The 13680-nt window shown below is 35.4% G+C and overlaps 1 protein-coding gene across 5 annotated transcripts in view; it reads left to right on the top strand.

The window, feature by feature from the left end:
- The window catches only part of DICER1 (dicer 1, ribonuclease III), a 64339-nt gene that overhangs the window by 12828 nt on the left and 37831 nt on the right, over window positions 1-13680 (top strand). For 4 of the 5 annotated variants that reach the window (XM_050336468.1, XM_050336466.1, XM_050336469.1 and 1 more), the window contains exons 2-5: window positions 4635-4700; window positions 5482-5582; window positions 12051-12243; window positions 13155-13317. In XM_050336468.1, the coding sequence (XP_050192425.1) occupies window positions 12100-12243; window positions 13155-13317 (307 nt within the window). In that variant the 5' untranslated portion in view covers window positions 4635-4700; window positions 5482-5582; window positions 12051-12099. The remainder of the gene's footprint in view (window positions 1-4634; window positions 4701-5481; window positions 5583-12050; window positions 12244-13154; window positions 13318-13680) is intronic. The other variant, XM_050336465.1, reaches the window with a different exon arrangement.

The following is a 13680-nucleotide window of genomic DNA, read 5'->3' on the forward strand; positions in this document are numbered from 1 at the left end:
AGTCTTTGCAAACCATTCCAGTTTTTCCTACCTCTAGTTCAGGACTGACAATACACAAAACAAGTATGTCTCATCTCATACTGTTATTTTTTACCACTTTATCTTAGACAAGGACTTCAGCTCTCCCATCACTACCTTTTTGCCAAGTAAATTTTTGAATATATCTGATTCAGTGTCAGTGTCGTCAGTTGTACTGGAAGGTCAACACTGCTACAGATAACCTGTGATATGAAAATACTGCATGAGGCTTCAAGCTTTATACTGATAAAATGTAATATTTATGACTTCTCACCACTTTTGAACCCCAGATAGTATACAAATCTTGACTTTATTGGACAATACTGAAAAATGAAGATTGATGCATTAAAAAAAAAAATTAAAATTTTTAACTGAAACAAACTGCAGCAGGTTGTATACCTGAAAAAAATATAAAGAAATGCTCATGTTCTACTGAATGCGTGTATTTACATGGAGGGAAATAACAGTATCTTTTCCATTTTGCAATTAATTCAGATTATTTTACAATCAGGCACATTCTTGCCATCATGGGAAATTCTGTTCATCTTCTCTGAGAGTCCTTGAAACATCGTTGATATGCCACAGAGCATTTTCATAGAATTATGGAATTTCACAGCGTTTAGCTTGGAAAAGACCCATAAGATCCAACCATCAGTGTAATACTGCCAAGTCCACACTAAACCATGTCCCTAAGTGCCACATCTTCACATCTGTAAAATATCTCTAGGACTGGGGAGTCGACCACTTTACTGGGCACTGTCTTCATCTTTAGACATTCTTATATATTCCAAAAGAAAAAATTAGAAAACCAAAACTGGGGAGCCTATGGAAATGTCTTAGAAATTATTCATATTTTTTCCTTCAATAAAATAAAAGAATTAAGTATATTTTTTGTTGTGGGTTTTGTTTCTCCCTTCTGGTGTTCTCTCTCTGGAGATTGGATTCTGTGGTATCGGTGGAGCTTTGAATGTCTCCTGAATTCAGGAGCAAAAGTAGTTTCTTTATGCTGCATATTTTTATGAACTTAATATTGACTTCATCCCAGCTTCACATAAAAGAAAATTCCATGACATTTTTGCAGGGTAGAACATGTGAAGACAAGTAGTGTAATTGCTGAGAAGTCTTTCCTTTTTAGGAAGACATTAAAAACTACAAAGCTTAAAATGTGGAGTAAATAATGTGCTGTTATATAATACGCATTTTAAGGTCGCACTAGGAGGAGTTAGTTTGATGCACAGTTAATAAGGAACACTTTCCTTTTTTTTTTTTGGTGATCTGAGGCTGGAATTTGTACACTGATTCTTGGGTGATACTTAAATTGATATTATGACCAACTGTAGGAGATTTGAACTCTCATTTTAGAGTTGGTGAAAGTTTTAGAACTTGATCCAAATGTCTGTTGGTCTTGCATCATACAATTACTGATTTCAGAGAAAGCCTTTTGTAATGTAGAACACTTAAAATTTTTTGGATGTTGTGGCAAAGAGATAACAGAACTGTTGAATATGGTGTTTTGGGGAGCTTGACTCCACATGGAGAGAAAGAATTTATGCAAAGAATGGGATTGAAGTGTCCACATGGGGTTGTATTCAGGGGACAGCTGCTGCTTTTACTTATCCTAAGCAAGAATAATTAATGCTTTGGAACTGTACTTGCCTCACAGCTTGCCCCCAAATTGGCGAAGAGAGAAATCCGTGCCCTAATGTCTGCTTAATTGCCTTCCTGTCGAAAGACATAGGTGCCTGAAAGGCTTGAACATAACCTTTAAATAAAGTAAATGATCACAAGTAAATAATTTGGTACCCAGGTAAAGGACCAAATGATAAAGAAATTCATAGGTATTATCACTTATCCCTACTTGTGATACTGGTATGGTAGTACCTGTAAATTGAAATTGAAATTACCTGTAATTTTTCTTTGCAGCGGCTTGAAGAAACTCAAATTAAATATGTGGCATAATTTAATTCTAACATTTAATAAATGTGTTTCAGAGTGCTTGTATAACTCACATTTTTTTTATTAAAAGAACTGTGTGCCCTAAGTGTAATTTTTTTCCTGACTTCTGTGGAGAAGGCTTAGTTCCTTGGATGCTAAGAGTGTTTTGTTTTGGAGTTAATTTGAGGCAGAAATAAGTTTGTACTGTTGTTTCTGACTAACTTTATTGTTTGCATCACAACAAATCAAAGAAAAACGGTTAAAATATGAAGTTGCTGGAATAACACATGAAAGGGAAGGAGAAGTCCTGTTTTATAGTCACCCCTGCCCCCAGCATCTGCAACCAACTGTAATTATAGAGAGACAGGATGCCAGCCCAGAAGGATTTTTGTCCTCCCAGTTATAATGGCAGTTTTTACCTTACCCCCTTTAGATAATGCAGGACTTTGGTTTGTGGTGGGATTGATTTGTATTTGTATGAAGATTATTCACGTTATCATAGCTCACTTGTGAGCTTAAGAGACCAATTGCATAGAACTTCTTGCAAGATAACTTCATTTTCAAATTGTTAACAGTTTAAGTAATGGTTTAATTAATGGAGAGAATTGAATGTTCAAGCACAACAGCATTGTGAGTCCGTGTTTCAGGTTGAATCAGTTGCTTGTAGTGTGATAGCAGGTCTTTTACTCTAAATTTTAGTCATCTTTTTTTGATAGCAACTTGGACATCCTATGAATGTGATTGTTTTCAAGTACTGAATTACAAACCCATGAAATAAAAGTAAAACCTGTTAATTTATTTGTATCTTCTGGTATATTTGGATACTTGGTTTTTGCATTAGCAAGTGTTTCAGTAGCAAATAACCAAGATACTTGAAGATCTTGGCTGAGGTTTGCAGAAGTAACTCGTGGTTTGCTTGCAGATTTCTAGAGTGCTGGAGATTTGCAGAAGTGCCTGCTGTGTCACTTCCTGCATGCTTCTCTTGATGTCTTTATAGGAACCTTTTTTTTTTTTTCATGTTGGTGCTTTTTTCTTTGAGTATTTGTTTTGTCTGTGGTGTAGCTTGAAGTTAGACACTCCGAGTAGCTGGTTATCTTGGAACTCTCCCCTTCTACCTCTTGAAAAAATGTGTGAGTGTTGAGCTCTTAGAAGAAAATGTAACATTAAAAAAAAAAGGACAGCATTGCTGTTTGATAGAACACATTGACATTGCTAAAAATTGGGTTCCTAAAATGTAATTATGTACTTAATTTTTCCTTTTTGTCCCTTTTGCTTGTTTCTAGTAAGATGCCCAGAGCAAAATTTTCTTTATGTAAACTAATTTTTCTTTGTAATGTGGTAAAAACAGCCTTGCGGGCTGGGACTGCAGGGTGTGGGATGTTCGGTGCTGGGCAGCCCCGGGCTGTGCCGCTGTCCCCAGGGCCATCCCGGCGGCAGGTGCCGGCAGCGGGAAGGATCGGGAAGGATCGGCCACACCGCACCAGGCTTTGTCTGAGCGGGAGCACCAAGGCCATTTAGATGCTAATGCGATACACGCTCGCTGTTTTGTACTAGACCTTGACTGCATCTCAGGAATGCGGCCTGTCTGGTTTTAGGTTGGCATTCAAAGGGCCCACTGTAATTCCTGCCTGCCGATCGATTGATTAAAGCCGCGGTCTTCTGGCTCCCGGCTTTGATGTGCCAAAGGCAGCGGTTTGGGTTGGTGGAGAATTACATACGTTTTGGTTTTCCGGATCTTACCTACTGATCTGGGTGCTTTGTGTTTGCCATCTGCGATTAGGCAGTAAAGTAAATTTGCTCTGTGAAGCCACACATGGCATTAGCTTTACTGGCAAGGGTTGAACCTTTTTTTCTGTTCGTGTTTGTTTTATGCTGGGGTAGCCAAATGCTATATTGTTCCTTTTAGCTTGTCTTGCAAATATACATAGTGTGGAGTATATTTCTGTATTTTTACCGTGGATGTGGCAGTTTTCTGTTATTAGGTTATTTTCTGGTTGAATGGAATGCATATTCTCATTCATGTTTAGAGGCAGGGAATAAATGAATAACCTAGGCATAACAGGAGCGTGTTATAATAAATCTAAGTTCTACTTACTGCATCCTAGCAGCAATTTGCTGTATTTTGTCCTGAAAAAGGATATATTTATGTATGCTGCAAACACGAATTTAAAATGCAGCCCCAGGAATAAAATTTTTGTAGGTCTATTTTATACATGAATGCGGTTCTCATCAGATTTTCTGTGCTGCACTCCTTTTGTATACTTGTTGTAAAATAAAACAATAACTGTTTATTTTGTTTTCTGGAAAAACATATGCTTTTTCAGATTTTCTTTTAAACGTGTTAAATGATAATTTTCTTGTAGATTTCTTTACTGTGTTAGGTGAAATGTGTAGAGGGAGCACAGGGGAGGAAAGCTGTAAATCTAGTTGACCTCAGCTTGCAATTACTTTAGCAGATAAAACAAAACATGCAAATATCTCCTGAGCATTTAAGGCTGATCTTTCAGACACTGACTGGTATGCACAGCCAGAAAAGGACACATGATAATTAGATTTTGAAGGACCATGTGCTCTTGCTAAAGAGCTAAATATTAAAATGCAAGAAAGCAGACTACCACATGGCACAGTTGATTTTTATGGCAGTTCATGTTAAAATGCTCTCTCTTTATATTGCCTTTTAGGTTACCTAGGGTGAAACAAAATTACAGGCTTGGAGACTCTGGAAAAGCTCAGCATCAGCATTTGAGGTAAAAATGAACATACTGAAGTAATCTTGGGAGTGTCGTCCTTGTTAACTTTGTGGAACTGATTGGAATAGAAATTTTCATCAAGATCCATTTTGCATTTAAGTTTTCAGTATTGATTTAAAAAATTTTCTCTTTTCAGGTCTGGGCAAACTCATACTTCTAGGTGTATATATTGTGTAAATTTTTTATTTTAGAGTTTTAAGGACACTTTAGATCTGTGTAAATATGGTATTTTTGCTTTAAGTAATAGTTTTATATTATATATTAAAAATATTTATTTGACTAATATCTAGAAATTCATTGTCATGAATGACTATCAGAGTTTTATTTTTATGTCTAAATCATCATCTTAAATGCACAATATTTTTACTTTTACTAAATAAACACATGGTAATGTAGTAGAAAGAAATGGTTGTTGCTTTTTCATGAGTTGACTGTATTACTTGCAGCTACAAATTGAAATAGTTTTAAGAAGTTTAAATTATGATTTAATTTTTTTAATGTTTAACTGAAGTGAAATCCAAGTGCATGAGCATGGAAACAGCAGTGCAATTATACAGACCATAGTAAAATTATATTGAACACTACTACTGTATTTCTCACATGAACCTGTTATTAATAATAGTAACCTGTAAATAGGATTAGGGAAGTACGTGCACATTTAAACTACCAAAAATTATCTTCCTTATCACTCTTTTATAAATTTTAGTTTTTAATAGTTGTAGCTCCCTTTTCAAATAATTTTTATAGTTCATAGATCTTTTTTGTTGTTGTTTTTAAGAGCCGAAGCTTGCAAATTATGTGATTAATCTACAAGCTGATATCATGATGTCAAAATGCAGTTCAGGAAGCATAAACACAGAGACTGCGGAAATTAAAACGGTAAGACTGTTCTTTGTAGCTTGGAAGAAGCAGATTTTGATGTATCACTGCACTATGTTCTCCTGTTTTATATTTAAAGCTACTTCAGAACCACAGAGTAAAGTAACTTCTGTGTGAGGTTACAGAAATGTACTGTGAATTTCCTTGGAAAGAATAATCAAAGTAGCTACTTCATTTTATCTAGTAGCATAGAGAAAGATGTTTGTCATGAAACACATGCTGTGATATTTCTTCTGAAGCTGAATATGATTAGAAATCTATTGAGTTTTTTTAAAGGATGCCTGTGTGTTTAAGTAATTCTTGTGGATTTTATATTCCAATATGGTTGTGTTGGCAAAATACAATCACTTCAAAAAAAAAAAAAAAACCGAAAAGATGGGAAGAGGGGTGATAGAAAAGGTTAGAGAGTTATAATTGGATTTATATGTTGTTCCTGGTAGGAGATAGAAGGGAGATGATGAGGAAAAGAAATAACAAATTATTAATGTCTTAGTTTCAAAAGTACACGTCAGTTAGAATTATGAATTCAGAAAAAATATGAAAAGAGGCTTTCCAATTAAAGCTACACAGCAGAAAAATGAATGTGTGGTTTGATAATGTAGGGTAGACAGAAATGTATCTGGTTTCCTGTTCTAGCTGTTCCTCACTTTGCCTTGTGTCTTACGTACCATTTACTTCATGTTTTATCTTTCGTTGTCTGTGCTAAGGAGGTAAAAGGAGTCTGTGCCGGTTCTACACCACTGATTAGGCAACTGCATAGTTAGGATTGTTGCACAGAGCTTTATACACAGAGTTTTAAAAAACGAACGTTTGTTCCAGAATCTGGCTGCATGTCTGTATTATTTAAAGGAGAATGTTTATTCTCAATGCCTCGTGCACTGGTGTCACTACAGACCTGATTTTTGTTTTCACTTTGCACTGCTTTACTGGTAAATGTCCTCTAGCCTGTGTGTGTTATGCTGATAAAGAGTGATATAATTCTTTTGCCATAGAGACTGTTCCAGTGTACAGCAGTACGACTGTTGTGTGAACGGTGTCTTGCTGGCTCTGTGGGTAGAGCCAGACTAATTGCAACAGAAAGTGTTTATTGGGCTTTTGCATCAAATCCAGGTTTGGTCTTACTGGTGATTGAACACTAGATGAAGGACTGAAGGGGTTGTGCAGTTTTCTGAGTCTGCAAAGTGTCATGTTATATTCCATTTCTCTCCTATAAACAGACGTTTAGGAGGAGTGTGCCAGGAATTCCAGCTGTTAACTGTTGTATTGCTTGTAGAAATGCTTCAGAAGCAGCTCATCCAAATGTAGAGCCTCAATGTAATCTTTATTAATAAGCTCTTTAATGAAACTTTCCTGAGCAACAGAAAGCAGACTTTATGGCTTTGGTATGCTTTGAGTAGGCTATTAGAGGCCAATGTTCTGCTTGTGCTGTTAGACTAGTTCTGTACCAGAAAAATAGAACAAATAAAATTCTTCTAGTTCAAAATAAATGAATATTCACAATGAATATTGATGATTGAGCTAGGGAAACTAGGGAAGATGGTCCTTATAGGAACACTGATATTTGAGCTTTGTTTGTCTTTCTTGAAAGGGAACACATCTGAAATACTTTTTTTTAATTTAAGAATATTCTAAGACCAAATATAAAAATTGCTGTTAGATGATGCACGTGATAAAGATCTTTGAAGGATAAGAGATGAGTGTCTCCTCCAGCTGTGTTCTGTGTAAGAAATTTCTGATTCATCTTATTGAGTAATATTATTTGACAGTTGTTTGATGTTTGAGTTTTGTGCCTTTTTTTTCCAAATTAAACTGGGTGTGTTTGGTTTGGGACTTTTAAGGTCTCGCAAGAGAACTGAAATGACAGGGTTAATATTCAAAAAATAAACTTCTGTAATGTTCTTGGAATATCACAGGAAAAGTGAAATCCTTTTAAAAAGTATACATCTAAAAGGAGGTTTAAAAACCAGACAGTGTAGAAATCTTGCATGTTCACCCTCACCTGGGCAAAAACAATCCTTGCCACTGAATTCTTATAGTGTAAGTTGATGTGGAACACCCTCAGTGACATTTACATTTTGTAAATGATCATTTACATTAATTTTCTACAATGTATTTTATATTTGTAATATTTTGCATTTTTCTTTATATTTGGTTTTCCCTTACCTAAGTAAGAATTCTATTTGTTAGAAAATTCAGCAAGTTAATGTTTCATGTACCACTTGAACATAGAAGTTGCTATAGAGAAACTGCTTTCAGACTTTTTAGGTGTTCAGGTAAGAGAGTATGATTCTATTATTTTTTTTTATAGTTGTGGTTTATTTCCTTTTGAATAAGTAAATTATTTTTATCTCTTGAGGCATTTTTGACTGATGCTGAGAGTGTTTTTGGAGAATAAATTAGACATTCCTGGAAAAGATGAAAATCTAAAGCATTGGAAATAACTTTTGTATCAGGAGGATTATACTGGGCGCAAATTAACGAATCAGTGTAGAAAGCAAATAAAATACATTGCATGTGGCAGTAAGAAGTTTATGTTTAATAGGAAATGGTTATAGTTTTGCGTTAACTTGGTATGAATATAACATAGACACTCAAATGGTGGTAAAAACTTGAAAGGTGCATCCCTGCAACTCTGTCTACTTCAGTGTCATTCCATGAATGTTTTAGACTGTCCTCTGAGCAGGACTAGATCCAGGATGTCTTATTCTGAGTGAGTGCCCTGGCTCTTGTGGCTTGTATTCCTTAGTGCAGCAAACTTTGAATTTTTTGTGCACCAAGGGTGGCTTCAACTTAAGTGGATACAGTCATGTGGCTGAAAAACCTACACATGCAGTTCTAGAATTATTGAAGGCTGGAAGAAACTGCTGTTACATGTTGTTGACTGTTCATTCCCAACCCTGAGTACCTTTCTGAAATAAAGTTCTTTTAAGGGTTTAGTTACAGCTTTGCAATTCACTATCTGTCCACATAAATGTACATTAAAGTAAGGATGTCACATTGTTAATTCTGCTCTTAAAACTGTCAAGATTGATGGTCGTAAAACTGGACCTTTCACTGTTATTTTAGCAGAACAGATAAGCTTGGGCACTGTGCTGCCTTATCAAGCTTCTGTAACTGTCTAAAGCTCCTGTAACTAGTCTAAAGCCCTAGAAAGCAGGATTTGTTTCATGTGTTTCTCCCTCCAAATTCAACTTCAGCAAATTCTTACAGTTTCTTATTCTATTAAATTTCAAAATAATGTAGTGGACAGAGATGGAACAACCTAGCAAGTATATTTATTACTCAAAGCTGGCTGAGCAGGAGTAGTTTGGGTGTTTTTTCTGCTTCACTGTTAGCTAGTTTCAGCTAGCTCATGTTCAGTCAATTTCTGTCCATAGATTCTGAACACATGTACTTACATCTCAGATGTTTTCAATTTAAAATCTGTTCTTCAAGTAGATGTGTTTTTTTGCTTTTTATTTGTAGAGGGTCCTGTAGTACTTTTCTTTTATTGAAGAACTTGATATTTTTCCTTGCTGTTGAAATAGAAACTTAGAATGATACAATTATTGGCTTACTCCCATAATAATGTTGACATTGATCTTGTCAGATCTTATATGCTTCCAATACAAACCATAGAAATGAAGGCCAGGACTAGGAAACTTCATTACAGCAGAAAGTTAACACTGATGGTTTAGGGAGGATAACTTTTTCTCTTTACCTGAATTAGCTTAAATTCCCTCTCATTATATGATATTTCAAGTGTATTCAGCCTCATATGAGCTCAGGTCTGCTATGGTTACATTGGCACACAATGCTGTTTTGGTGTGTGTACTTTTCAAGTTACAAATGTGCATATACTTCTTCCTTTGCACTTCAAAGGGTTTTTTTGAGACTGCTTTTTGATCTCAGTGACATGATTGTACTTTAGGGTAGATCTTTCATGAAGGTACACAGAAACCGAAATTGTAGTTTAGAGTATATGTTTTTTCACAGCTTTTCCAGATAAAGCTGGAACTGTACATAAGTTTAAATTCCCTTACTTCTTGTAGCAGGGTAACTAACCTGGTATCATTGTCATGAAGTGTGTAACAAAGGAGATAGAAGTATTTGTCATATTGAATCCTATGCTGTTTTTATTAGCAGCCTTTCAAAATAAGGTTGGTTTTCTTCTCTTAATTCTGTGCTGGTGATATTATAGAGCTGTTTAATATGGTCCCAAAGATGTAGTTACTGTTTGAAAAAGAAACACAACATAGGTGGAACTGTAAACAAAGTGGAGGTGCTGTTCATCTAAAGTGATTTATAAAGCTGAAGTGACTGGGTTTACATAGAAGAATGATTAAGGAAACAGCTTCAGCTTTTATTATGGAAAAGGCTTGTTTCCCCCACCCCCAGTCCCTTGTAGGAATTATTATGACACTGATGAGACCTCTTTTTAAACAAATCAAACATTAGGGTTTACTTCACAAGTTGCTATATGTAAGTTGAGAAACATGCTTGACACCATTTCAGTGAAATATTGTAATCATGATAAACACAAGAAGGGGTTGGTACTAGATCTTTAAGGTCCCTTCCAACCCAAACCAAATATGATTTATGGATTTTTTTTTTAATGTGTTATCAACTAGTGCTAAACTCATTGGAATATGAAAAGAGAAGCCAGATATATTAAAGGAGAGCTTTGTCTATAATCTTGGAGGAGGGGACATTGGGAATGACACACCTCACACCTTTCCCTACATTTTCTCCCTTCTTCCCTGCTCTCGTGCACCTAAGCTGTCAATTCATACAAAAGCTTCACTAAAGGTTAGCAGTGCCCAGAATGTGCCCAATGCTTTCTATTAGTGGCTGGGGAAGATTGTGTATCGTGCTACTGTCCTTGCCTCGTGACTGATTTAAACTGATCAGTCACACATTGATTAACATCAAGTACACTTGGTGTGCGAATGCTCAGTAAATCAGAATGTCAAGGATGATCAGGTTGCTACGTGGAACTGTATAACAAATAAACTGTTCTGTGATAATTTATTTCTTCTGCCTGCTGTCTCCCATGACCCAGAGCTCTGGAGTCCCAGTGGAGGAACAGCCATGAAACCACGAGTTTCAAAAAGGGACTGAACTGAAGCATCTTTAGTTGTGCCAGATTAGAACACTCAATAAAGTTACTCATTGAATTGTTAAAGCAGAACCTGTGTGCATGTGTATGCATTTTTTGAAATGTATAAAAGCAATATGAAAATCTGCAGGAGTCTTTTTTTTGTATTACAACTGAAATGAATAAATGACATATTACTGATTTTTATGATGTGTGTAGGCTGTATTGTTTTCTGTTTGCAGCTAAATAAAGCAATATCATATTGATTTTTTTTTTGTCTGCTTAGGTAATCTGAAATACTCAGGCTGAAATGGTAGCTTTAGGTTACAGGACTGAAAAAGTAAATGAGAAGGTTTGCATGACTTTGGAGATTGATTCCAAAGCAACTGGAAAAAAACCACACCCCTAAGTAGTTACATTTACCTTTTTTCAGTAAGTAGCTTTTGCTACTGAATGTTTGTTTTCAAAAGGTAAATAATTCTTTATAATGGAACTTGATGGATAATGTTAATTCAGCTTAACTACAATGTCCTTCTGGGCTTTCCCCGACACTTTGGAAAGAAATGAGACAAAGCTTTATCTCTTATTTTTTACCTTGATCATTCCTGACAAGTAGCAAATGTTTTTAAGCCCCCCTGGTGATGATGACTTCATAACCTTAGTAGGAAAGTGTTTTCCAATGCATAATTGCCATGAAGTTCTGAATGCTTTGTTTGTTTATCAATTAGAGTATCTTTCAGGAAATTGGTGGTTAACTTGATATGGACCCAGTTCTCCATTAGTCCTTATCAGAGTCATCAGCAATTATTTATAATGCTTCTAACAGTTCCTCAAAAAGATAACCTTATCAGAATGTGTTGATTTGAAAATACTGAAGTTCTTATGTAGTTTCTATGCCAGGTGGAATAAAATTCATGTTTGCATGCATTTAAAGGCTTTAACTGGTCACAAGGACCTTTTGGTTGGAAAGAAAAATGGAAAATCTGATACTTACCTATACCTATGCTGTGGAAAATCATTGTTTTTCTTTCCTGAAGTAAATCTAAGGCAGCTTTACTTTTTAAAATTTGTTCTTAAAGATATTTTAAATGAGATTGTGAGAACATAAATGGAACTTTATATTAAAACGTATATGTGTAAATCCAAATGCCTGGAATGAACTTTGCCTTGTAAAGTACAGCTTCTTCTGAATTTCTGTGGTACTTTGTTAAACATACACCTTCAAGTGAAAGAGTGTCTGTTATTTAAAATCAATGTTTTATGTTGAAAATAGTATGAGAAGAAGAACTTCTGTTAGTAAAATCAAGTAATGTCCTCTTCTTAAAATAAATTTTGTCTTCTTTTTTTGAGACTGCAACTGTATCTAATGCTGTTTCTTTTTCTTCTCATAGTAGGCTGTGCTGGAACAAAAATGCAATGAAAGAAACACTGGATGAATGAATGAAAAGCCCTGCTTTGCAATCCCTCAGCATGGCGGGACTGCAGCTCATGACCCCTGCTTCCTCCCCAATGGGTCCATTTTTTGGACTACCATGGCAACAAGAAGCAATTCATGATAACATTTACACGCCAAGAAAATATCAGGTACTAGTGATAGTACTAATAGAGTGATGTTAGAAAAAAGTACTATTAAATCCATTAATTTAATGGAAAAAGAGCCAGAGCAGGTAGAGAATGTGCATTGTTGCACACTGTAAGCATGTCTCTCTCAACTCCACCTGTTGTTTGACTTTTAAACTAATTAAACTAATTCTTTAGTTTGACTTTGCTCTACATTTGTTATATTCCCATTCCCTCTTCTCAGTTTGCTTTAATGGGCAGAACAACATTTAAGCTCTCTTGCTCTCTGCAGAATGCTGTTACAGACAAATAGAGTAAACTGTACCTTTTAACTGTATGCACACATCATATCTCCTTTCCCCCTATCTTATGTCTTCTGTGTAGTAAATTTTGATTTTTGGTTTAAATCAAAAGGTCAAAGCAGCTCTATAAAGTCAGAAACCCCTTCAGGTTACTTTGGTTTTCACTTTAAGATAAACTGTGTCTGAGTTCTAGAGTTTCACTGCAGGGGTGCACAAAAGCCAGCATTTGGTTAGTATTACTGAGGAGCTTCGGTCACCTTGAGCTAGTGCACTTGCTTATTTGGCTGTATTGCTATATGCAATTAGATTGAAAGGCTGTAGCTTCTTTCTTCACGCTGTGTATCTAATAGCAGAATCATCTATTAAAAAGATATAGTTAGAAAGCTACCTGAGAGCAAATTGTGGCACTGAAGGATTTTAGATTTAAAAGCTGGACTATATATAGTGTGTTCATATTTTTTAAAGATTGTAACACTGCATTGTTATGAAAGAGAAATGTTAATTGTGTGGCACTGTAAAGGTCTCAAGAGATACTATTGACTTGTCTATAGTTTATTTATCCCTTGTGTTATTTTTTGTCAGCTTTTTCACTGCCTTGCTGCAAGTAAGGACATTATTATTTTTTAAACCTAGGTTGAACTGCTTGAAGCAGCTTTGGATCATAATACAATAGTCTGCTTAAACACTGGCTCAGGGAAGACTTTTATTGCAGTACTACTCACTAAAGAGCTGTCCTATCAGATCAGGGGAGATTTCAACAAAAATGGAAAAAGAACTGTGTTCTTGGTCAACTCTGGTAAGAGGAAAAGTTCCTAAACACACTGGTAGTATTTCCATTAAATATTCTGGAACAGATGTTGTTTGATAGCAAAGCTGGGAGAAATTTTTGCATGAAGTTTTCAACAGCAAGGATGTGATACATTTTCTTTTGTTTATAATCTCTTTATTATAAACTTAATATATATTACATGTTTTGTTTACTAGTTTAAAGTTAAGACATTGAATCTGAAGTGCAATTTAATTACCCATCTGTTTCCTTTATGTGGTTTTGCATAAAGGCAGTTGCCATGTACACCTGGTTTAACATTAGTCTAAGCTGAAGATCCTGTTATAAAACATGGTGCTAGATTAGATGACACACATCTTGAAAATCAAGTAT

The sequence above is a fragment of the Myiozetetes cayanensis genome, unplaced genomic scaffold, assembly GCF_022539395.1.
Source record: "Myiozetetes cayanensis isolate MyiCay16 unplaced genomic scaffold, myiCay2020 scf6-25, whole genome shotgun sequence".
Taxonomy (NCBI): Eukaryota; Metazoa; Chordata; class Aves; order Passeriformes; family Tyrannidae; genus Myiozetetes; species Myiozetetes cayanensis.